General features: G+C 39.4%; 1 protein-coding gene and 1 long non-coding RNA gene across 12 annotated transcripts in view; one reads left to right on the forward strand and one right to left on the reverse strand.

Annotated features, from left to right (window-relative positions):
• LOC137094600 (uncharacterized) overlaps positions 1–26,660 on the forward strand; it is a 305,846-nt gene that overhangs the window by 255,959 nt on the left and 23,227 nt on the right. The gene's annotated exons all lie outside the window — the stretch shown is intronic.
• hoxb3a (homeobox B3a) overlaps positions 1,537–26,660 on the reverse strand; it is a 52,538-nt gene continuing 27,414 nt past the window's right edge. For 3 of the 10 annotated variants that reach the window (XM_067460302.1, XM_067460311.1, XM_067460292.1), the window contains exons 2-5: positions 25,381–25,585; positions 10,917–10,983; positions 4,426–5,026; positions 1,537–3,707 (exon numbers count right to left, since the gene is read on the reverse strand). In XM_067460302.1, coding sequence (XP_067316403.1) covers positions 2,947–3,707; positions 4,426–4,918 — 1,254 coding nt within the window. In that variant the 5' untranslated portion in view covers positions 4,919–5,026; positions 10,917–10,983; positions 25,381–25,585 and the 3' untranslated portion in view covers positions 1,537–2,946. Of the gene's footprint in view, positions 3,708–4,425; positions 5,027–7,753; positions 8,631–10,916; positions 10,984–11,685; positions 11,707–11,986; positions 12,574–12,795; positions 13,427–16,141; positions 16,466–16,505; positions 17,093–20,354; positions 20,834–25,380; positions 25,586–26,660 lie in introns of those variants that run through there. The other 7 variants (XM_067460320.1, XM_067460354.1, XM_067460337.1 and 4 more) reach the window with 7 other exon arrangements.

Below are 26,660 nucleotides of genomic sequence, written 5' to 3' on the forward strand. Positions count from 1 at the left end.
ATAATGTTACTTGATGAAAAACTAAGCAAAATTGGTTGCGTCAAAGTCTAAAACGAATGGGAAAAGGGGGTAGATATTTTTAGAGCTAGAGTAGAGAGGCAGCAAGGGTGATCAATCTTTTCGCCGGCAAAGCGCTTGACAGCAGCCACCCTCAAGAATTCGCCTTTTTCCTCCAAGATCACAACAAAGAAAACCCCCATTATTCCATCGTAGATTTGTGGATTTTTTGGTCCAGAATTAAGTATTTTTTTCTGCATTGGAAACATTCTATTGGCGCGTCGCATTGATAAGGAGTATTACAACTAAATAGTTTCAACTGGCTGTAATCTGAAATTGACTTCGCAAATTCGGATTTGCAGCCTGGGCTTCGTTTCGTCGAGATTCTCGTCTAAAAGAACAGTGGAAACAGATATAACCCTGTGTGGGTGTCTGGGAATTTTAAAGGAAATACAAAGCAAGCTGTAGGCCGTGGGCGCTTCGGGAAGGGGTCAGTCTGAAAGGCCCTTCTTCACTAGCTACAGAACGGAGCTGACTGCGAGGGACTGGGGACGCACTGAGAATCTTTCTTTTTATTTTTAGTTTGTGCGTTTTATGTTTTATATTTCGGACAGTACTAGCATAAACAATTATCAAGTGAATTTATTGTTCTTTTCTCTTTTTTACTGGATTTTTGCAAAATAATGACTTTCTGGGATGAATTGAACAACAATTTGCGTTACATGCTTAAAGGAATTGATCATGCGGGGACGGCGGTTTTTAATTCATTTCTTATCTATCTGGAATGCACGAAAAATTACCTTGCGTTTGTACACTATATCTCCAAATGTGACTGTAGTTTCTGTGCATTTAGTTTAATACTACAAGAACTTGCTTCTTGTACCCTTTTTATTCTGATAAACGCGTTGGTGTATTTTATTAGATATTTAAACAGACTAAGGAATATAAATGTATGTAACAGTAAAACGTGTAATCCAATACAGTAAACACATGTTGAGAGAATTAGAGGTAATCGCAAACCGCTAAATGCGTTTCATGTCTTGTTAGTGTGTTTTGCTCGTGCCATGGAAATTATTTCATGTCATTCTCACTGTTATTCTAATGTTTTAATATATTTGTTTTGTATTGTATGTGCTCTGTTTTATTTATAATAAATTATTTCGTCTAGATGTATCTAAAGCCTGGGCATGCTAAAATCAAAGATGCTGTTAAATGAATGAGTAAATAAAGCAACGCAGCCATTTTTTACTACAATTATCGATTGAGATCCAACAATTAGAAATACGTTTAGTCAGCTTTTACCTGTACCTGTCTGCTTTAAACTTGGGATTATTTGCAATCATTTGTTTTAATTCCATAACAGTAATATAAGGTTTCAGCTATTCCATTGGACTCTCTCCACGTGACCATCGCAGGCGCGGCCTGGCCTCCAGGGCTCTTTCACAGGCCTAGAGGAACCCCCACCCCCACCGCTTTCTCTCTTTGCCTGGGTATGCGTGTGAATCTGTTTGGTAAACTCATGAACTTATAGAGTGGAAATGAATAACATAACATTTTATTAAAGAATTGTTCAACAACCAACTCTTAACAAGGAAATAAAAGTAGTTACAAAGGACAAATGAAGTTCTCAAAATGTTTCGCTATATTTCGTCTAATTCTCGACTATGCGGGAACGGCTTGATTCCGTTCTTGCGCCCCCTGTACAAGTCAAGACATTATTTATACAAGGGTAACATAAACCTACATATCTCTAAAATACAATAACTAAAAATTAATTTGTTACAATGACAAGAACACAGCGTCTTTTTATAACAGGTAGATACTAAAAAAAGTACATTTTATCGATATAAATACATGGGGATAAATAATACAAAAAAGAAAGTATTTAAACTGGCTATAACAAATAAATATATATTTATGAATGTTCACTTGAACACACTTAGCGAAAGACGCTGATTGAAGGTCTTCCGATTCAAAATAAGATTTACTTTTTTTTCCTCACCCATTAAATGTAAACTCTAAGTGCAACAATGATGTCCAGACAACAGCGCATTAGGCGTAAACGGAGACGTCTGCGCTGGAGCTTGGTTTCCCGGACATGCATTTTTGTTCAAATATACCCTGTTTCCACGTTAAGTCAAGATATGAGAAAATGTGGGCCTTTCATATTAGTTTGTACTAATGTAGGCATACCCAAAGATTGGGAAAGATAGAGAACTGGAGAGGGAGAGGGAGAGGGAGAAGGAGGGGGCAGCAAGTTGAGAAAGAGGGAATGAGCTTTAATTTACTAGTATTCTCAAATCTTCTTTTTTACCCTGTGTCAAAGCCATAACAAAATTCTATTTATTTCTCATTAGGTAGCATAGTGTAAAACGGACTTAAAAGAGATGAATATCTTTATCACTGTCTTGCTAAAGACAAGGTGCCAGTCTGCTGCATTTTGGGAACAAGTTAATAAAAAATTGACTTTTTTGAGACATTTAAAAAAAAGAGGTATGTGAAATAAGGGTAGTGGACGAAAACAATCCAGTGGTTTTCTTGCACCAGTAAGTTTAAATGTAGGATATACCGTACCGCTCTCCAAAGTGTGAGGAATGCATCGACAATGCTGAAGAAGTACACAAACATTTAGGATGATGTAATGCGTTCATACAGCTAGACAGTCTATTCCTTGGCATAAACTAGCCACTTTTCACTTTTACACTTTTCAGTGTATCATTTTAAAGGGGTATTTAGACCTATGGTTACTAAATTCAGGTATGTTCACGTATGAATGGAAGGACAACATTGACAAAAACTGGTGTTCTAGTCATGGCAAGAAACCACTGGATCATCTTTTTCAACCCCATTGCATCGCCCCATGGGTTAGTCTGTTTCGTTTCGCCTTCCTTTCATTTTTTTTTCTTCGTTTTTTTTATTTTATTTTTTATTATTATTTGTCCAAACCTGCTACAGATGAGTCAACTTGGGTGCTTCTTGGATTCTACCCTGAGAAGGATGGTGTGCAGACAGATCCGTGTATGTCGGATGTGGGTCACACGGTCCATGGTGCTGGTTTGCCGACATCTGTGTGGCACCGTTGTAGTCCATGCTTGCCGACTGGTGGTGTGGTAGGTGATTGAGGCCATACATAGAAGGCCCAGTGGCAGGCATGGCATCAACATAGCTGCCTCCCACATACACGGGGCTACCCTGCATGTTTGGTGTCCCGTAGGTGCCACTGTTACCCTGTAGCCCATGTGGGTCATAATCCGGTGCAGTGTTTCCATACTTCTGTTGGGGTGGGCAACCTTTCATTGGGTTCTGATAGGCTGTTGACATGGCATATGCATTTTGATGGGGCTTGTTAAAAGATGGTGGGGAAGGAGCGTCATAACTGCCCATTGAGTGCATAGAGTTCATGAAACCAGCTGAGGACTGCATTGGAAGAGGTGGGCTTCCTGTGGGGGACGGCCCCCCTGAGGACGAGCCAATGCCTTTCGACTTTTGATCTTTCTTGTACTTCATCCGCCTGTTCTGGAACCAAATCTTGATCTGCCGCTCGCTAAGGTTGAGCAGATTGGCCATCTCCACGCGCCTCGGCCGGCACAGGTATCGGTTGAAGTGAAACTCCTTCTCGAGCTCCACCAGCTGAGCGCTGGTGTAAGCGGTGCGTGCTCTCTTGGAAGCTGCAGAACCTGGAGGGCTTTTCTCACCACCGCTGCTCTCCGCTGGGGTGAGAATGAAATAAAACATAATTACTCCACACGGAAATTGAATGCATCGTTCCCACTAATAAAGCCGGCCATGAAAAACTTATCCCCCTGATATTGGTTGTCAACACTTCATAACTTTGGCATTTATTAAGAGACGCATGCCCTAACATTGACCTTGTGTATGTAAATCACATTACAACTAAAGCCCAGGGCCAGATTCGTACTGTGCACTAGGCAACGGTGTGTTTGCTACACGGTTTGTCTTTTGAACGGTTTACAGGGAGGATTAAAAAGATGGAAACCTCTATGTGCAAATCCAGAGGCTTGTGGGATAAATCTTCTGTTATCTGGACACAATAGTTAAATATGACAAGTGATGTGGCATTACTGCTATCTAAAATCGAAACAATAATCTTTATGTACTGTTTTTTATCTTTAGCTGCTTTTATTGTCAATGAAATTTATAGCAGATAACCATATAATCATCACAATTCTTAGACTTTTTTTTGGCTGTACAATAAAATAAAATTGACTGGGCTGTCCCCATGATAAATATCAAATCACTAAAAAATATTGCAAAACATTTGAAACCAGCATGGCCTCATTCAGTCCCACCCCTATCGTATCCCATTTCAAGCTAATAATGTTGGTCAACATCTGTCTCGGTCAAAAAGGGTGAGAAGAAGAAAGAACAGAAGAGAAGAGAAGAGAAGAGGGGGTTTGGCAAACACACCGTTAGCTGAGCTTGCACTAGGGGAGCTGTTTTTTTGCTTGGTGTTCTGACGTGACTCCTTCATCCAAGGAAAGATTTGCTTCGTGAGAGCTGGGTTTGGGGCCAGAGAGGACGACTTGGATGATGATTTGGCTGTGCCCCCGCCGCCAGCCCCACCACCACCACCACTACTGCTTGGCTGCTGGGTGGCATTTGAGGCAGCAACGTTTACAGCGTTCTGAGGAGGGGAAACCTGGGGGGGTGGGGGGTGTTCAGGTGGCAGACTGGGCCGCATGCAGCTGCCATTAAGCTCTTTCGTCTTGGCATGCTGAGGCTGTGGGGGTGCGCTGGTGCCGAGCGACTGTAGGGAGCATGCAGACCTTTGGTAGTCACCCTCAAGATGCGCTGAGTTCTGGAAGGCTGGTGCCGGGGCATCATAGCCAAAACCGTTTGCCCCCTGGTACGAGTATCCTCCGAAAAGTGTCGAGTTGTCGTAGTAGGTCGTTTTCTGCATTTCCAAAAATCGAGTTACCGGCTACCAGGGTCCTGACGACCTTCTGGAAGAACATTGGCACTAGATGTCACGTGACGGTCTCTTTCCAATGGCCTCTTGGAAGCTGACCTGAAAGGTTATAAGAGGCACATAATAAGAGGGGCGCGAGGTAAATCCATCTTACTGCACTGAAAGACGCCATGACATGAATAGCATGTTCCCACAACACAGCCTGCAGATGCTCTCTCTCTCTCTCTCTCTCTCTCTCTCTCTCTCTCTCTCTCTCTCTCTCTCTCTCTCTCTCTCTCTCTCTCTCTCTCTCTCTCATCATTACAAACTACACATAAAGCTTTGAACTGGCAGACCTCCATTTTAGGAAAAAATAATTGTTTGTTTGTATTGCATGTAATATAAGTTGTATTTTTAATTACAGATTTATCTTGCTTTTGTTCTCCAAATAAAATAATGTTGTGATGTGGTCATTGTTCCTACTGATATGCAAGTGTTTAGGTAGGAGGGAAATAAATAAATCAATAAATACATGCATGCATACATACATACATACATATATAATCTCTTATTATAAAATAAATGTGGTCATTGTTGACTAGGCCTCCATCTTTAATATTGTGTAAAAACATTTCATATAAGCAATATTTATTTTTTGCAATCGAAACAATAAAACGCAACTAAGTAAAATAAACGGACAATATAGACGAGCTCTGTGGACACATGAGAGCTCTTGCCTCAGACACAAAGGCCATCTTTAGATGGCTTTCTCCAGTTACAAACAAACGTATTTGGGCAACATTAAAACCTGACAAACCGGCACTGTGTTTCTTTAACTTTGGAACTGGCCTTTATGAACGCAGAGGGAAAGCTTCACCGGAAGCTTCGGTAGGTGTTATTCATAATGGTCGCTGGACCAAAAATAGACAAATCCAACCCTTTAAAAAGCTCAAGACCTCGCAGCTTGGGTCTGGGGTTGCTGAGAGGACCGGGCGAAAACGATCACTCAAACACTTACAGGCACCTGGCATTTATTCTCACTCACTCGCCTGGGTAGTAAATGTTATTAAAAAAGACTAAGGGAAGCCAATAAATTTCGCAAGATGTTTTAAGAGACGACCACTGTGGCTTTTGTTTTATCAAATACTTGCAAGTTCAATTCACAGTGGGCAAACCATTTAAAACGATTTCGAGTTATTTATCCATATATATATAATTCATGAAAAATCACAATGTAGAATGTTATGCATAATACCATAAATGACACATAAATGTACTAAAATGACTGGAAAACCATATAAGTATTTTAATGCTGTTATATTTCGTTTGCTACGTGCACATATGGCAATTGTGATGAAGGCCTGATTTACATAAAGTGTTTTACCTCCTGTGTTGTTTTCGTTGGGTTTTTTTCGTTGTGAATTCAAATACAAAAGAATAAATATTTCATTCAGTAAAAAAAAATATTTTAAAAAATCTGGTTTATATACTTGTAATAATTGTATTATAGTATAAAAAATTAAGTGTTCCTGAAAAAAGCGGTCTAGCTAAATACTAGCTAAATTAATCATCCTGCCATTATCATTTCTAAAACGGTGTATAATTTCGTAGTTGTTTATTTAAAAGAAAAAGACAGTGAAAACTGGCATAATGGGTCTATTTTAACAAACATTATAAGCTTTCGAGCTCATAAATACATTATTGCAGAAGCTAACTCAAAGAAAAGAAAATCCTTTGTTAAAATGGACTGGACTAGTCCTTGAATTTGTCTTTCTCGGACTGATGAGGATTCTTACTGATTATAAAATGTACTTCAATGCAATAAAGGAATATTTCTATTTTTAAGGTTAATATTTTATTATTTAGGCTAGAAATAAATCTGTGAACATTGAGATGTTTTTGTTTCTGTTGAATAAAGCATAAATATTAGCTACAGCTTTTGAACATCAACTCAGTCTCAACACGTCACAAATGTCGGTCATTTATCTTCGAAGAGGACGGCCGGAATCCTAATCATTTACTCCAAGGAATTGTTCAGGGGAGAGAAAGGGGAGAGGAAGAGGGGGATATAAAAACAGGCATAATAGATATGAAATCATATCGCAGTTCCATTAAATGGAACACGTAATGTCTTGGCCCTCTTGTTACGGTAACACAATAACCAACTTTTCTGTAGATCCAACCCTAATGCAATTACTGAGTCGAAAGCGGACGTAGTAGGAGCAGGACCAACCCAAGCGTCAACAAAAACAACATAGCATTGCTTGGGTGCTTCTTTGCTATTGGAAAAGAAGTTACTTGGTATGTGTGTAAATATAGAAATGATAGCTTAGGCTACATACAACCCCCCGAAATATATTTAAAAAAAAATGTATTTCGATTAGAGAGACTCAGAGTCTATGCATTCGAAAAGAACAGGCCTTGAACGTGCAAATTCAATATCAAATGAAAACACACCTTGGTGCCAATCAAAGCTTTTTCTGAAATCGTTAAACCATTTGAATGTTGCATACTGACGTTTAAACACGGCATTATTTTTTTCTCGCGTAAAAAACACCACCTCTGTCCTGAAACATAAACGCACGTCGAAACATCTACCAAAGAATTTATGAAAACAAACATCCCCCATAAACGATCTCCTTTGTTATGTAACAAAGCCAAAATAAGACTAGATAACACAATATTTGGTACATTTATTCAGAGGTAGCGAAAGAAAGCTCTAGCTTCAATGGAAGCTTAAAGCATTGTGAACTCTTCTTGAACCGCGTTTGGAGTCATACGGTCATAAATCACTAGGACACACATACCGCCATTCACAAACTGATAGCCTATTTCAGACCAGCTTACCTTAGCCTCTGACGAGAGACGCGCGGGCAGGCATCATATTTTCCACATTCGGCCACGCTGCAATCAATAAAAAAGCCCAAAGCTCATACCAGTTTCGATATTCCAGCCAGACAGCGCGCGTCAAACGCCGGGTATCTCGAGCACGGCTGCCCCGCGCCAGAGTGCGGGCGCTGCTGGACGATTCCCCTCGGCTCGCGAAAGGGGGAGACGGTCTAGCATGAAAGATCTGAGGTATGCGAGGGGGGCTGCAAATGGACAGGCAGCGCTGCTCCTGGCCGCCCTGTCGACTGGTACGCCCTGCTCGCAGATAACAATGGCCTCAGATTTCGCCTTCAATCTCCCCTCGCCTTTTCCTCACGGTGCAAAATTGAACATCATAATCCGAGGTGGGCTCCCGACTCGCCGTAACAGCTCCCCGTCTCATGTCGGGGCCCTGGTATCATTTGCTCGTTTTTGCTAGGTTATTGTATGTAGTCAACACCAGGCCTTTTCAAGCTATGGGAAATAACGGAGCTGGCTGGATGTGAGAGGCTCAAGCGTTAATCCCCATCAAACAGCGTCACCAGTGAAAACTTATGCTAATTGCAGGCGCTCGGGACAAGATAAAGGTCTACAACAGCAGCTGAAGAGTTTTTTTGTCCGAGTCTCTTTCACTTGTGTGGTTTAACTGTTATCCTCTAGTAACATTGTTTAGCAGGCAACTATAGGAGAGAGGACCCATTTCTCGCTCCCTCTCTTACTCTACCGGTGTATATTAAATTACCAGGAAGTACGTTCTCAGCGCTGGCTTGCCACTTGCTTGAGGCAGAAACAACATTCTATCTGTATTGTTAATATTTCATCACATCCCTGCCAACACACCCAACTAATATTATAACTTATGCGCAAAATATAGAAAAAAACCAATGAGGTGGGGGTGTAAGAACAAGAGAACAGACAACAGGCGGACTTGAAACCTGAGGGAGGGGTGTGAAAACAAATCACCAAAAAGAAAAAAGAAAGATTTTTTTTTTTTTAATATTAAGAAGCTCTGTCTAGTCCTGGTCACACAAGTCCTGCGAGTTTCATGGATGGCGCGTGCACGTTAAAAACATACGAGAGAGTGTCTTCTGTTTTTAATGTAGGCTGTACATAAAGACAAAAATATCAACATATCCTTTAAGGATGAAGGACAGAAGGGGAAAATACGATAGAGAAAACGCGAAAAGGAAACGAGGACGAAAGCCGGCGCGAGATCAAAATGGAAAACAGAAAAAAAAACACCAGGAAAGTGTTCAAGAGATATTGCTACTTCTCTCTCCTTAAGCCATGCACCACGTCTCCCTCTCTCTCTTACTCTCTCTCTATTTTTATTATTCAGGACACTACCCCCGTCGTTTATGGCTACGTAAGATTTATGACTTCCACCATACACAGGCAGCTGTAAACAGGCAACTTTAAAAAGATGCATTTCTTCTAGGTGCTTGAATAGAGAGCATCACCAACGGTGTGGGAGGAAGGCACGAGGCAAAAATGTAGGTGTCTGCAACTTTTTACTAAACGGCATTGTTCCTTATTTTGCAACCTTTGCTAAAAGGATCCAATGGGGAGCCACTTAAAAGGGCACTAATTAACTAATACGTGGGCTGAGGCAACGAAATGCAGAAAACACTATTTCTACTCTTCCATTTTGCCATCTTTCAGCTGTGATGTAAACATTAACAAACTCTGATTGTTCAGACAGTGGGTCAATTTTTACAGTTTGGATTATGACATGCTGGTTTTCACGGACTGGAATTCATGTTGTTAATTTTCATAAAAAGGACAGCATATTGAGCTGCGCGGTGATGGATGTTACATTTCTCGTTCTTATCCAAGGGAATACTAAAAGGACAACCACAGCCTCGGTGCATTATGTTCATGGATATACATCTCGGGAAACCAGGAAAAAAAAATACACTTCCGGACATTCAATCCTATCTCACAGGATCACTGGATACTCGTTTTGAAATGAAAATCAATTCGTTTAAAAATATTTTAAGTATAATGTATGTCTGTGTTGGGGAAAAAAAGTGTATCAAAAAAGTATTAAAATTGTACAATTATACAAATAACATTTTATATGGAGCTGTATGGAGCATTTTAGTGTATGCAGTCATTTCTACAAAATTCCATTGTTTTTTTTTTTTTAAAGAGAAATTATGCAAAGTAAAAACTGTGGCAAACCGTTGCAATAAACAGTCTCATTCAGTATTGTTGGGAGAAAAACTGTTACGTTAATAAGACTGCGTTCTTTAAAAAATAATGGCATTAATGAAAAAAAGCATATATATATATATATATATATATATATATATATATATATATATATATATATATATATATATATATATATATATATATATATATATCATACAACAAGACATCAAATAGCTCTAGTAGCCTTTTGGCAAAACAATTAATGTGCTGCTGTTAATGTTGTTGTTTGCCTGTTTATTTACATTGGGGGGGTAAAACATGTTGTGAGTATTATTCTAGCGTGGGACTTACTGTGAGTTGCAAGTTACCGTTTGCTAAGCAATTATTTAAGGTGTCAAACGATTTCTCAAACACTCTGCAAATAAATGTTACGCATGATCAGCCTCAAAATTAAACAGCACGTAATCACCATCCCAATCCCTATACCACTATATCACTGTAACAGATTTCTGTCTCAAACAGACATTAACTGTTTTTTCTTTTTTTCCACAGTCGCAACATTGTATACATTTTAAAAACAACCTAGATCAACATTGCAAATAGCACAGGGGCCTGCAAAAGTTCACGAGATTTGTTCCCCCAGTACGCCATCGAAACGAAAGAACTGCCATCGAAATTTTCTTTGATTGCATATAATGAACATCCATGTGTACGCAATTACATTATATACTGTTTTAGCTTTAGAATCCTGATTTTGCATTGTATTAAAATTGCTTTGAAATTAAACATTTCAATAAAGCATGCGCATTTTAAAATTTGTTTTATTAATTGTATCAGTAGAAACATAAATACAGATTTCATAAATATAACAATGCTTTAAAAAAAAAAATCGAAATTCAATGAAAAAGGAAATAGTCTCTTCCCCAAACACATTACCAGAGGGTATAAATCACTGTCAAACGAAAAAAAAGATTGAATCACTTACCGAGATATTGTCCTTTATCACTTCTAGATTTTATGCAAGGATACAACTTCTTGATAACGAGAAGGAACTGTAAGTAGAGGAACAGAAAAAAAGAGAGATGCAATCAAAACGGGGTCGCCAAAAATCCAATAGAGAACACCAGACCTCATGTAGAGAAATTGACCTCGAAGACAATTTGATGGTTGGCCACTGTTGACCGACATGTTAACCTTAAATTATGTTCGGGAATACAGAGAGAAATTCGAGACCAACAAAAATGTTTAGGCTGTATCCCAAAGTCCCTTACTTCTATTGATTTCAACATGTATTGACTTAAGCATGATATTTCTAATCATTTAAAACACAACCTTTGGCCTTCATAACGGATTTACTGACAGCAGAAAGGGTATTTTGAAATCAAAACGATTCATTCTCAAAACCATACATGCACTCTTTTTAAACACAAAAACATGCATAAAGGAATAAAAATGGAAACTGGAAAACTGTATTTAAATCGCATTTTGTACAACAAGATCGCATGGCCTTGTTATAAAGAATGGCCTAGCTTTCAGTTCTACAATATTGTGCAATTGTTTTATGTTATAGTTACATAACATTCCGAGACAATAATAATAATAATAATAATAATAATAATAATAAATAACATTTAACATTAAAAAACAATCATTATACACATAATAAGAAACATATTTGAGAAAGAAAGAAAAAAAAACACAACAAGCAACAACGTTCGGCGACCACTGAGAAAACCATAAAGCTCGAGCCCCACCATTCTGGTATAAAATCCGCCCATAAACTTGATAAACAGCCCTTAATCCAAACGGGTGCCCTGGAGGACCGAAAATGGATATATATACAGTAAGCGATGGCCTGAACAGAAATGGAATGAAATGGCCTTGCTGGTCTGCATAGCAGCGCTTATTAAAAGTGGAATAAAAACGTTGGACGGTTTCGTTCGCCGGCTCGTGACAGCTACCCCAAACACATAAATCAAAACGAGGATTCCCCCGACCTCCCCGACTCTGCGGCCTACAGCGCTATAAAGTTATTTATTGCATCCCCGCACTTACGCACGCCGTTGGCTCGATTCCATTCCCAGCACCCGGGCCCGTTTCTACCGCTGTCCGGGTATTTTGGGTCGATTCGTCCCCGGTAACACGCCAGCGACCCGCAGCCTTGCTGGACTAACCTAAAGTTACCTATAAAGTGAAGGGTGCTCGTGCCCCAGCAAGCAGGAACGCTGCTGCTCTCAGAACAAAGGGAGGAGGCAGCTCCCAGCCAGAAGAGCTGATGAGCCAATTTTTAGTGAGGAAAATGGAATAGAAAGCAACCAGAGAGCAACGGCTTAGCCGAACCAGAACCAGCTTCTCTTCTGCTGCACGGAAAGCGTTCCAGTAGTGTCTAATTATTGTTCAGGCTAGCAAAGGCTCGGAAAGAAAACAACAGCCGGATTCACGTGCGCTCATTACTGCGGACTTTGCAACAAAGGGCTCCTGCATCATTTATATAAATGCATATTAAGTGGTTGCACGGGCAGTGGGAGATTGTGTTCGGTTTGTCAGACCGTTTAAATATAGTAGGAGCTACTCTCACACAGTTCACACTGTGAACTCATTTGCACCCATGTCTGCTCACTTACAAAAACAGTTATGCTACATTTTAACTTTATTATCCCTCTCACCCCTGGATATTGCATCACCCATTTGTGTGGCTGTAGTCATCTGTAATATAGATCCTCGTTTCAAAAATATATGCAACACGTATACCTACGAACATGGTATAGTAAAACGCGCGAAACTAAAAGAGGCGCACGGCGTGGCTTTGACAGATTGGCACTGGGTTTGCTGCTTGACCTTTCCGTGGAGGTGCGATAACTCACCAGATTAATGATCAGTCAGAGGTACTTTGGAATCCCCTTGTAATGTCTTATATTTATGCATTAATCTCCCGTCCTGTACATCCACAGGCTCTCGAGAAGCACCTTCTAGAAGTCAGCGCAAAGCCGAACTCATCCCATTTGTTGTGTAATTTACCAGGCGGTTGTGAACTGGCTATTTAGTAGTGACTTGGCGATACCATAAGGGCCCTCTTTCCAAATCCAAAATAATGCCCTGAATCCTTCGTTCACGTGACACACATGCGTCAGAATGTCTATTTGAAGTCTTTTCCTATAATCTAATAATTCCAAAAATAGAAAATATGCATTCTCATTCATAATCCAACCAATCGCAATTAATGACTTCTGCCCTGTTTTCTTGAGTGCCACCCAGCAAAAAGACACTGATTTCGCCTCCCCATCAGAAATGTTGAGCTTTCATCAAGTCCGTTCTTTGGATTCCAGTGCTTTGAAAAGTAATGAGCTTGAACGCTTAGCATACCCAAATGCCGAGAGAGGAGGCTGTTTTAAGCTGGGAGCGGCTAGATATGTCTTCTTTTCTCTTGCAGTCTGGCGGATGACATCCAACTTTCAACACCACAAACTTCAGTGTGAGGCCGCTTGATACGTTAGGCCTTCTGTGGCCAATCTTTGAACGATTAAAGGCGTTTCTGCTCTCGCAGGCTGTGGGAATGGGCAGGGGGCTTGGTTTCTGACACCCACGCATATAGCATCAACTAAAGATTTCTCGTTTGCCTTGCTGACCTGTGCGCAGTGCTCACAACAAAGACGCTCACCGGGAAGAACTTTTTCTCAAATACGAATTAATCATTATTTATTGCTCTGGAATGAGATCAGGTGGTTTTCTTTGTGTAAATGTTATGTTTGCAACACTTAATCATATATTGTTTAATTGACTCAGTCTAAAGCTCTACCATGATGAAAATATCCCCCAAGTGGACTTACTGGTGAAGCTAACTAAACGAAACTATACAAACCGGAAGATTACGCATTACTGCGCAACGCCCTGTAACCCTCCATGCTCTAAACGTAGTCTTTCAGATGGTCTTATATAAAAGTCAAACTTTCAGCTATTCGACAACAAAGTTAATTTTTAAGGACCATCTGTGCATAGGGTAGATAATGTTTAACTTTTTGAATGAAGACACTGACTGAGGAAGAGACAGGGTCTTTGGGTCAACCAAGGCCCATGCCCCCAGGGTCCCCAAAACTGCCAACTTCACAAATCTGACAAATGAGCAGAGAAAATAAAAATGCACCCTGTTAGATGTGAAACAGCAGTTGGATCAGATGGATTTTAACCTTAAGAGTAAAATATAAGTTAAATAAGAAATTGAATTATTTATTTTGTGGACGCTGTTTAAATGAGAGCTTTAGTAAAGCAACATAACCCCACACACCACTGCAGCCATCGGTGCCCATGAAAATCACTAACTGTGATAATCATGACAACAATAAACTATTCTGAAGTGTGTGTGTGTGTGTGTGTGTGTGTGTGTGTGTGTGTGTGTGTGTGTGTGTGTGTGTGTGTGTGTGTGTGTATATATATATATATATATATATATATATATATATATATATATATATATATATAGTTTATTGTTGTCATGATTGTTATATATATATATACACACACACACACACACACACACACACACACACACACACACACAGAGAGAGAGAGAGAGACAGAAAGACTTCCACCATCAGCTCTGTTTTCTGTTCAGAAAAGCTTTTAACTGTTGTTTACACTGTTTTCACTGTGTGTTGGTTGATTGTTTGTATTATTCTATATTTTTACTTGTTATACATTTTTTGTTATTTTTTCCCTTTTCCATTGTTGCACTTTGAGATTCTTCGGAATGAAAAGTGTGTTATAAATAAAATTTATATTATATATATATATATATATATATATATATATATATATATATATATATATATATATATATATATATATATATATATATATATATATATATATATATATATATATGCTTTATGACCTAGTTGACAGTCGGAATGTTCTTTAAATTGCTCCCTCTTACTAGTCCTCTCTCTTTTCTGTCAGTGATTTATGATAAAATCAATTAAATTATATCCACTTAGAGTTTTGTGGTTTTATTCAGACCTGAACGCTAGTTCATGGAAACCGCTGGTCACAATTTCTCTTTTGGGCTAACGACCATCAAGACAACAAGAAAACCAAGAGTAGGCCTGGTACTTAGAGAAGATATTTTTCAAAACGTGTAAGAACGCGCAGATTGACTCCGAGGGCTGATTTCTGAGCTTGTAGAAATTTGTTGATGCACATGTCTGCAAGTGACAATGTACTTTTGTTTGATGTTAAACATTTGTGCCAGAACCTTTAAGTGATTTAACTTTAGTTAACATCTAATTATATTATGTCCTCATCCTAGGTTATAAACAATAGCAAATCTCTCCCGTCTTAATTCAAGCAAACCACAAAATAGACAAAAGTTTTACGCAACATACATGTTTTTTAATATTAAATTAGTGTTCACATGTTAAACCTTAACCGCTTCTAAATTCATAGAATTTGAATTAAGACACATTTGTTATAACTACACCGTTTACCAATAGTAAAATGATACTATGCTATTCGAGAACTAAAAATAGTTTTGTTTTGTTTTTGTTTTTTGTTTTAAGAAGTTGATGTTTAAGCGACCGATGGGCAGGGAACAGAAGAGACATTATGTTTCAATATAGCCGACTACCTTGAGGCCACATTTGAATTATTAGCCGCACTTATATTACCTTTGACAGCTTTCGCCTACTGTAGCCTTTAAGGACACCAGTCGTTTTACAAGCAGCAAAATTGAAAAATAACAAGACTAAATGGCTATATGGCCATTTTGGGATACCTGTGACGCTTTCAATGGAGACCAAGGCAAAGGTAGAAATTAGGAGTTGTTAGTAGATTAAGCAGCCTTCTATTTTGGTCATAAATCTGTGTTCTTTTTGCACTTTCAAGACCTCTGTGCGAATCTCCACACTTTCCCAATCAGTAAGACTTTGAGAAATTAGTCTAAGTGATGGAAAAAGAGCGTTACAGAACCACAAGAGTAATAAAATAAATGTAGTAAAGTATTTGGGGAATGAGCCAACTTTTAGCCCTCATCGGTTACCAATTTGAAGGCAAGTGTCTCCAGTTGTTTGAAAACAAAGAAAAAAGTTTTCGAAGTCGGGCACACCCAGGGATGACTCTAGGTCACACAACGGATAATTAATTACTTGTCGGCAGAAGAGCTCGGGACACAAGGAAGAACCCAGGCATGCGGCATCATTCGAAGCTTGCAAATCTTACCTGACATCCAGCATTCCTCCCGGTATCGTCGCTGAAGATGGGCCTTTGTTTTTGGAATATTTACGCAAAACCACGGAACAGATTGGCTGCCACGAAGGGGTTGTTTTATAGATTTGAAATTTGTTGTTCGATGCGAGAAGGTAACGTTTTATTGCTTCCTTGTCGATTTAAACGTTTACATAAAACAATAAAATGAGTCTACTTAGTGGATCGCAGCGTTCACATGCGCGTTGGGGACTGCTAATGCGCGCACAACTCCACTCAGGCGTCCACAATCCCAATACTCCGGGAGCTCAGCGTTTTTCCTTCAGCCGAACCCCAGGCTTTGAGTCTTAGCGTGCGACTGCTCTGGAGCACCACTCACCGGCAGGCGAAAGATTCCACCTCTAGCCTCAAGCTGTCTGATTGCCTCTCGCTGCTTGCGCGGAGCAGGGTGGATTGACACGGTGAACTAGTGAACCAGTGGACTGACAGGACACACAGGGTGGAGAAGCCAACGGGGTTCGTTTGTCCAATAGGGGACTGCACGGCTACGGGGCCAACACATGGGCCATATGGTTATTGCAACCTGCAGGCTTCGGCAAGGGCGAACACGGTCAACCTCATTCCGATAATTGTTCCCTTTCCTGTCGACATCCAACACGTTTCTTGTCTCCTTTTTTACTTCCAGGGAATGATGCCAAATTCCAATAGATAGTAAAGGCGTTATAGGCTACTTGCTATTTTCTTGAGTTTACAAAAAAACCTCACGCAGTATTTCATCTGGTAGGTCTAGCTTTAGTATGTTTTGTTTTGCTAACTTTGCTCAAATGCACATTTCCTGCACTCACTAGTCTTAAATTGCAAACCTCCCAGATAAGTCACTGCACTTGGCTTTCCTCTTCGAGGCTTTTGTGTGCTAGGTTGTACACTACCCACGCAGAGATAGCAGAAAACAACAGGCGCGTGCGCTCACACACACACACACACACACACACACACACACACACAGTAGAAGTAGACATAGACGGAAGTTCAATTATAACTATTTAAAAGTGTGATGATAATATCCATGCTATTCTTAGCCACTGCATAAAAAGGTAGTCGCTGGCTCGAACATTTCCGGCTGAATTCTCTTATCGCGCTCCCCCATGCACCTCAAATGGATGAAAAACCCGCGTGTAGCCTCTGGATAGCGTTTCTCTGCTCATTTTTCATGTGCTTTCAATCGTTGCTCTGTGTGGACCGTTATGAATTAGAGAGAGGTTTGATATTGATTTATTTCCAAATGGGTAATTATTCGTGCATTAGGAGACAGGGGAAACACCTGGAAAACTCACCTAAGCTAACATAAAATAAATCGTAGCTACGTACAACTGCTACCGCTGGCCTAATAAAATGGCGAATCCAATGAAAAACAAAAGGACTTAAAGATTCAACATGGGACCAAAACATGATTGCATTTAGCCACCATGCTTAGTGACAGTTGAATGTCCAAGCTGTATGCTCGCTATGATCATTTATTGATAGCGAATAGACAACTATAATCGTTGAACATCCAACTATGATCGTTTACTGGTACAAATATACGACATTCATGTGTAATTACTGCACATATCTTATATTCCACAGACAACGGGTGGGTTGTTTAACTTAGCCATGCCGGAGTTCTTCAATAATAATAATAAAAAAATATAATAATTAATGTTATTAGTAGTAGTAGTAGTATTAGTAGTAGTAGGCTAGTAGTAGTGGTGGTAAAATGTGGTAATGTTTGTTTTAAATAAGTCAAAATAATATAAGTTTGAAGACTAAATTGCAAAACAGCAGCTTAGTTCATCGCTCCATCTTGTTAGTGTACATTTGAATGCAATAAGAGGACAATATGGCCGACATCCAATTCAAAGACTGAGGAAACTCGCTAGTGATGAACTATCGGACTGCTGTCTGATAAAGACTGAAGAAAAAAAGGCCAACAAGCATTAACATCTCCCGTCATATACACAGGCCAGTATCAGAACGCATTATACATTTATATATAATTATCTGAATTTGCTTTTTTATGGGCATTTGAATGGTTTTACAACACTATTTTAATGCTGAAATGTCAATTACTCGTAATCCTAACGTTACTAATATTTAAAATGTAGTTAATAAATTTAATATTTAATTAAGTATACATGATATATAGGCTATTTGGTTACATAAATAGTATTTAATCAATATCACTGGCATTTTTGTTATAAACATAACTATATAACTTTACTTGAACACTTTTTCTGCACAGATATGGGGACTCTTAATGTCTATCCAAACTGACTGGCATTTTGAATCATTTATTCAACCTCGGCTGTCACTAAACACGTGAAATCAGATATGAGATCCGCCTGGCGAGTCCCTGCACGAAAAAAAAGTCCCATCTTTTCACCCCCTGCGCATCTTCCAAAATGAGCTTGGATATTGTTTTTGACACAGCGCCGGGCAACACGGAGCGCTGCTGGAATTATACATTTTGATAGTGCTCGCCATGCCGGTGTGCCCATTAATATTTGATAGGAGCCAAGGAGTTATTCTAATTTTGCTACACAAAGGTTTGTGATACCCAGGTGGAGAGGAGGTGAATAAAAACAATTGCAATGCTATAAAGTTGAGGGGCAAAGCGTCCCAGAACTCCTTTATTATTATTATTATTATTATTATTATTATTATTATTATTATTATTATTATTATTATTATTACCTATTATTATTATTCCTGCTGATCAGTTATTCAGTAACATTAACATGTATCGTTTTTCCCTCTTAAGCTCATAGATTACAATGTATGGTTTTATGGATGTATGTTTTTATGTTTGTGTGAATAAAATAATAAAGGTCGCTTAACCTCTTTGTTTGTGGACGTATTTTTCAGCGGCGCATGTGCATTGCACAATTATTGCCATCTCTACGAAATAACATTAACACGTCATAAACAAGATTTACTACAGGTAAAGTCGCTCACTTGACAAGCCTCCTCCTCGTGCACAGATAAGGAGGGGGGAATCCAGTTCAAATAGCATGCCAGCCAATAAGGCAGAATTCAGTGCTATTCTTTCAGTTTTCACAGTATTGAAATCACTTGTAGAGAAGGAAAAAACTAAACTTGTAACAATAAAATGGCCATTGAAAGCCTTATGTAACTGAAGCAAGCCTATAAGTCTGTCTATTTAGTGTGTCCCACATAAAAATAAAAAATAAAAATGATACAAAAACGATCTTCTTTGTGTCAGTGACCCTCTTTTAGCTTAAGGGCAATTCAACCTCTGTCAGTGTTCTTGTTACGAATAATCTAAAGCAGTAGCTGGCCCTTTCTACTCAGTAAGTACTCCAATTAGGTTTTTACACCATGAAGAAAAACAGCTGCAGTCCAGGTATGAGACCCCTGGCTATGAGTTTTCTAGCGGGCGCGGACACTTTTATGAGATTTACAAGGCGACGAGGCGTTCCCGTTTTGCCAAATTTAAACAAATCTTCCCTTAATAGGTAATTGCATATTCAGTAACTCAAGACCTGCAGCTACTTCATATTAGTCGCTGATCCATTGTCGTAAATCGTTCGCGATAATCAACTCGGGGGGCTTTAAAGATGAGGGGAGAGGGCGAAAGCGAAGGTTTCGCGGGCCGTTTTCGAATCAAAAGTCGGCAAGCCTAAACGGTAATCCGGGGAATCTCTTCCTCGTTCCCGCATATCGTCGCTCGCCCATCATTTTCAAAGAGAAATGATTTATCGCGCAGACGGCCATAAACAACACAACTCCCTCACAAATACACAATGGCAGCCCCGCTGCCGCTGACACGCATATCACTATAAATCAAGCGAAGTAGCTGGCTGAAAAGACGGTACAGAGAGTGAGAGAGAGAGAGAGCGACATGCAAAGGAAGGGAGAAAGATGGTTTATGTGGGACGGTGAGGAAAAGAAGAGAAACACTCTGCTTTTCAAAATATATATGTAGTGATATGAATGGAGCACGCTGTAATGCAATGACATGTAGCATCACTCCTGTTGGCAGCTGAATTCAAACGATGGAATGGGTTTGTGAGACATACATGCATGATGACAAGGGATGGCGAGGATGAGTATTCCTGGACGATATTTACCACAACACCACAAAACAGCAAATAAATGCAAGGAGTCGGGTAAGCCTGGAACGGTGGCGGCGGTCGAAGTGGCGTTCCCCGTTTCCTCGTATACTCACAAGCTTCGCACGGTGAGACGCTCCCCGTCCAAATTTGTTTTATTGCAGCCTCCGTGAGGGTCTCTGCCTGTGCTTTTTTTCGCTCCGCTATAGGGCTTGTTTTTAAAAGGACAGTTGAATTTCACGTCAGACACTAGGAGACCATGTCTGCGATATTCCTGACGAATACATATCTATTCTGCAACCACTGCATTAATTATTTAATGAATCACGTGACCAGGAGGGGGATGGGGGCACCACGGCTTGCACGCTCGCGGGATTACTATGACCCAACACTCCACAGCTACACTACATGCTGTTCTGTTCTTTTTATTCTTAAAATGAAAGTCTTCATACTATTCAGGACAAGGTAAATAAAAAAAGTTTGTTACGGTACGACTATGTGCACGGTTACCTTAGCCTTTATGGTAGGCATGGAATCATTATGGTACATTTTTAAGTGGTGCAAGTTTTATAGTCTTTTATAACGCATAGGTAGCCTATTTTTTATTACGGGCATTTTTATTAAATTGTGTTTTTAATTCTGATTAGTTCCGTATTACGTTCCAATGAATCAGTTTACTTTTGTAATCAGCAGTTTTTCCTATTTTGATGCAATTTCAAGTCCAATTATTGTCTTTGGTGTTATATTGATGTCTTGTTTTATTTATTTGTGACTACTATGAATATGCATTAAAACGATGATAAATAAAATAAGAGACTCTCACTCTCTCTCTCTGTGAAGAAATTCTTACGATAACAAGCACTCTGATGAATGGCTGTTGGCATTACAACTGATATCACATACCCAATTTTCATCACTGATTCTTTGCCAGCTTATTTAACACTACAACCACGCGTTTGACATTTTATCGAAATTAAGTCAGTTTAAACATTTTCAATGCAGAGAGCACATTTGTAACAAGTTAGGAGATTTATAGAAGTCTGCTTACATTTAACTATCAAACTGTTAATTTTGTATTATTATTATTATTATCTTAATATTATCAGGAGTTGTTAGGCTGTTCAAAGACAGGTAACTTGCGACAGATAAAGGAGAAAAAAAGTCTCTTGTTGAGACCCTGCTGCGAGCCCTAAGCAACAATGGTAGGGATGCCCTTCTGCACAGCGCTGAGGCAAAACGGAAACAATAGACCTGGGGCTGAGTCAAAAGAAACGGAGCAGTACAGAGACTTTGAAGGTCAAACAATAGCCTGACTTGCTGTGTGCTTCGAAGAAGTATAGCAAATAATCTGCGCCGTCTTTTCTATAGCTAATATCAGTCAAAACAGCTCGAAGGAACGAATAAAACGCGCGATTAAAGTGTAGTCAGCAGTGTAGCCACAGTTTTATCAAATGCAATTAGACTATAATTTGCCAAAGAAGGTGAATGCAATAAAGATAAGCTGTGTGTGCAATTGAATCTCTGCCATTTTTTTCGGCAATGTGCAATTGTATCCATGCATTTTATCGTATGCAAGATAGTTGTGGCGGTGTATACAAACTAAATCATATATGAACTAGGCAATATGTGAATTACATCAATGGTAACATTAAAGCACAACTGTCTATCAAGATTAAAGCATATATGCCTCGGCGTTTACTGCTTTGAAAGAATGAAAGGAAATTGTGGGATTCAAAAATTGATAACGATTGCACGTGCAATGCTTTTGAAATATGGGACTTTGTTACATCTTTTAGGTTTATATATATATATATATATATATATATATATATATATATATATATATATATATATATATATATATATATAAACTATACGAATAATTTTGTTAGGTCTATATTTCAGTATTTACTTACATTTGGGAAATACATTTGGGAAATACATGAAGACTAGTAGTTCTCACAACAGAACTAACGCCTAATAATATAATTCTATTAATTCTAAGATAGCATAATAGAAATGCCTGATAATAAAAATCATTCTTAAGTACAACTCGATTGTTTTGTTTTCACATGTCTTTGAATTATTCTTGGGCAATGATTAGAGTTTAAATCTGTATTTTAATTAGTGGCCAAATCATCTGAAAATAAAAACGAAATAACTGTAACATATATACAAAAATCCTTTAAAAGGTCAAATGAACATTTAAAAAGTAAATAGTAAAACATTCAAAGTACATTATAATTAAAACCCGTATAGCGTTTTAAAAGGTGATAATTCACCTTGTTGGATATTTAACGTGCGTCAGTAAGAGCAACAATAATGATAAAACAACCGGTTTCATTATTATATATATTTTTTATTTATAATTTTTTATTATTATTATATAGAAAAATAGAGAGCTTAGATTATAAAGATAAATCAGTGAATGGATATTCCAGATTTTGCAGGCGCTTAAGTAAACAGAACGTTTGGCTAAAGGCTAGGTTTATACAGAGCGGCGGAGATTGATTTACGGCACTGAGCATACCCTCTTTTATTGGGGACTGTAAATCTGTCAAAAACGACAGAACGCGTAGTGCCTTTAAAAATATATATATTCTTTGATAGGGATAATGCAGGACAGCGGCTTGTTGAGGTCACCATGTGCAATTTCCATATGTCGGATTTGTTTGTTTTTTGTTTGTTTTTTCTTGCAACCTGGATTAAAAAAATAATAATTTAGATGAACCCAAATGGTTTATTAAATGTAGCGTTGCTATTATTATTATTATTATTATTATTATTATTATTATTATCAATAACAATATTTTCACATGCTATCAGCGGACTGTAATATGAATCGCTGTAGCATGTGCGCGAGCGGTTTATTTGCACATTACGTGAGAAGACACGTTTTCAGAAGCCAGGAGTAACAAATAAAGCACCTGAATATTCCTCTATAGTGAGCTAACTCATTACTCTTCGCTATCTCAGGAAATAATGGAATCTGTATCGCAGCAACCATTCAGTTAGTTAAATATTAATATCGAATGAAGAGGAGCCCAGTTGGAGAGATACGGAGAGTTAAAGAAATAAATGCACGCCTAATCTGCATTTTTCAAAACAAGAGATTAAACATATTTACTAAATAGTTGTAGTAAGCCTTGTGTAGATAGAGATGGGGAATATTACAGTAATATTGATGAAATAGTAGATTAGTAATGCGGTAGAGGGGGGGGGGGGGGGGGGTTTGCTGGCAGTGTTAACAATGGTGATTTGCCTTACTTAATATGTGTCTCTTTAAACATACACACACACACACACACACACACACACACACACACACACACACACACACACACACACACACACACACACACACACACACACACACACACACACACACCCACACTCACACACACAAACGCGCACAGGCTCACAGCCCAGGCCCACAAAGCTGGCGCGCGCGGGCCATATATCTCTGTGACTATGCGGTGCTGACCTCCGCTCCGCGGCTTTTCACAATAATAATTCAGCAATGCGCGAGGGCTATTTGTTTCGCAATTAGCGGCGTGAGCTAAAACAGGCACCACACCATCACATCAGCGTTACAAGGCCAATGGAGAGCTTTCCAACAAACCTTGAAGGAGGGAGTGGAGACCAGAACAAGGCGAGCAAGAAGGAGGGGGCTTATACATGATACAATGCGAGGCGTTGTCACACAAAATAGCCGTCATATTTCTGAAGCGGAAGGCCCTCTTGGCCTCCCTCACAGTGTTACAGCTACTGAAATACATATAAAGGAAATCGTAAAGTAATCTCGCCGTGTGTATTCTGCGGGTCTTGACACGCATGCTGACTATTCAGGCCTTTCTCAAGTGGTTCAAACCAAAAGACGGGAGAGATGTTTAAGGATGGGTCTTTGCAAGGCCACGGCTGCTGTTGTTTTAAGGGCCCCCGATAGTTTACTAGACTGTCTGAGGGAAGAGATAGCACGGTGCCCTCGGGTTACAGTGCCCTGGCCGTGCTGTTATGACAAACTCGCCCTAAGGCTTTGTTGACCATGTTACACGTAGCGCTGTCCTGTCCGCGCCGGGTCAAGGGTTTCAGAAGGGTCAGTCTGAGCCTTCGCAACAGACCTAATCGGTCAGCAAAACGTGTCCTCTAGCTGAACCCAATGCTGCCATTCTGCCTGCCTGCTGCAAGAATCGATTTTTTATGTCATCCCTCAACTTCCCTCAATATCGGTTTCTATATTTTTGTCTTTTTTGCCACGCTTCATGCCACACAGGTCCGCAGAGGGAGGCGAAAGCCGTAAACCAGAACCACTGGCCTTTTCTCCAATACGCACAAGAGATTGATTTGCAGGGGTTAAATGGCGGTGAGCCCGTATCAGAGCATTCGTGCTCATCTAAGCACACAACATGCAATTGAAGCAATTTGCTCCAAGTCGTTTGTTTTAAGCAAATAGTTGCTCTCGAGACATTCTCTTTGGTGCATTTCATTCCTGTCTAACCAACAGAGCATCGCATAATTTATTCTCGAGACGGGCCGCTTTGCACCTGTGGCCACCCAAGCTCTCTGATGGGATAAAAAGGCTTTTTAAGGTGGGGAGGCATACACATGCGCACACAAACAATATGATATGCAAAGGAAATCAAGTGCATTAACAACAGCCATTAGGGCAACATTTTATATTCGCAGATGGGAGATGTCTTACATATTGCATATCCAGATTTGCTTACATGCATATATGGCACAATGCATCTCATGCATATGCACAGTGTTGATAGAAGACACATGCGCGTTCACGCGCACAGGAACGGACAAACAGTCACTGACGTGCACATTCGATTTTTTTCTCTCGATACCTTCAGGGCCAACACCCACAAATAGACCATCTAGCATTTCTACAGATGTGGTGCTCAAACGCGAAAAGGAAAACATTCTACCACTTTAGTTGTGATGGTACACACCTAGAAGTTATCACAAACACACGACAGCCGGTTCCCAAACGCTACCCTTTCTGTCAAAGCAGCCATAAAATCCATCCGTGGCACAACACAACAAATGTGCCTCTGCTACCCTACTGTGAGAAGGCCATAAAGCAATAAAACTAAAAGCACTAAAATTGCTGCAAATAAAACAAAAGTACTGTACCTTGAACGCTGCCATCTCTCGTCCTGCGAAGATTCTCACTCGCGCTAACATTTTCAAGAGATTCTTCATGGGACATCCCTCGCCAAAAAGTTTTCTTGTGGCATGACTTGGTGAATAGAAGATGGTAGGAGAGGGGGGGGGGGGGTGTCTTCAAGTGCCCTTCAAGATTTCACTCCCCTCTTAGCAGAAGGTCCGAGCAGTTGTGCTGCCGAATGACAATAGGAGAGAAGACTTGTTTAAAGAGAAGCGGTGATTAATGATTTTTCTGTATAATTCTCGCATTTTTCTTTAGGCTTCTGTCTGCAAATAATAGCGGTGAACTTTTCAGGCCCTCAAAAGAAATCTGTTCACTCCTATTCAAACCAATGTGGCAGAAAGGTTTTTTTTCTCTCTAAAAAAATAAATAAAATATGTGTGACAACAATAGAATTCCAGGGTCTATACAGATGCCACACACAAATGCATCCATTAAAAATTCTAGAGTACCTTTTGAAGAGACACGTTTAAAAATACATGAAAGAACTTTGGAAATAAGATGTGAACCTAAATCACAAAATGGTTGTATGTTGATGGGCTATATAAGGTTTATTTAGCTGTGCTAAATATTTATGCCACTTTATTAGCTCTCAATACATTGCTGGAAAATGTGCACATTTAGCAAATTTAACTAGAGAGTGGACCTGATATGGTTTTACTGCCTCACAATTTTACTTTTTGAAGTGTTTGACGTTATATCCAGACAGCATTTCATAAATAAAACAGAGAAAACAGACAAATGGCTTTAGCAGGCTGTGTGGCGAAAAGGCCTCTCTGATATCAACAAGCAAGTAATAGAAAATCTTCACGGTGCCACGGAATGCTAGCAGACCAATTTAAGGCCATACTTTTGTGTAAAGTTCAACGCCAGCAAACGGAATGTTATTTTCTCCTGCTCTATATTTTCAATACCTGCTCTGAGAAAAGAAAATGAAAATTAATACAAGGGCTGCGCCTTCCAAAAGAAGCCATTTGTCTTCTTGATTATCTATTTGGTTGTCAGGGTTTGAGCTATGGCACCGACCCGCTCCTTTGTAATATAAAAAACACACAGCTTGCGCTGGCAAACAGTCGCGAAACTGTTGTGCAAGAATTACACTCATTAAAGCATTAAAAGCCCACGAGCCGAGAAACTATTTAACTTCTGCTTTTTTTCTAACATGGATCCATATTTTTAGGCGCATTCACGGCGTCGTTGAGCAGAGGGGTTGTGCACCGTTAAATTAAGGAGAGGCGAGACAGAA

Source organism: Pseudorasbora parva, chromosome 2 (genome assembly GCF_024679245.1).
Source record: "Pseudorasbora parva isolate DD20220531a chromosome 2, ASM2467924v1, whole genome shotgun sequence".
NCBI classification, from domain to species: Eukaryota; Metazoa; Chordata; class Actinopteri; order Cypriniformes; family Gobionidae; genus Pseudorasbora; species Pseudorasbora parva.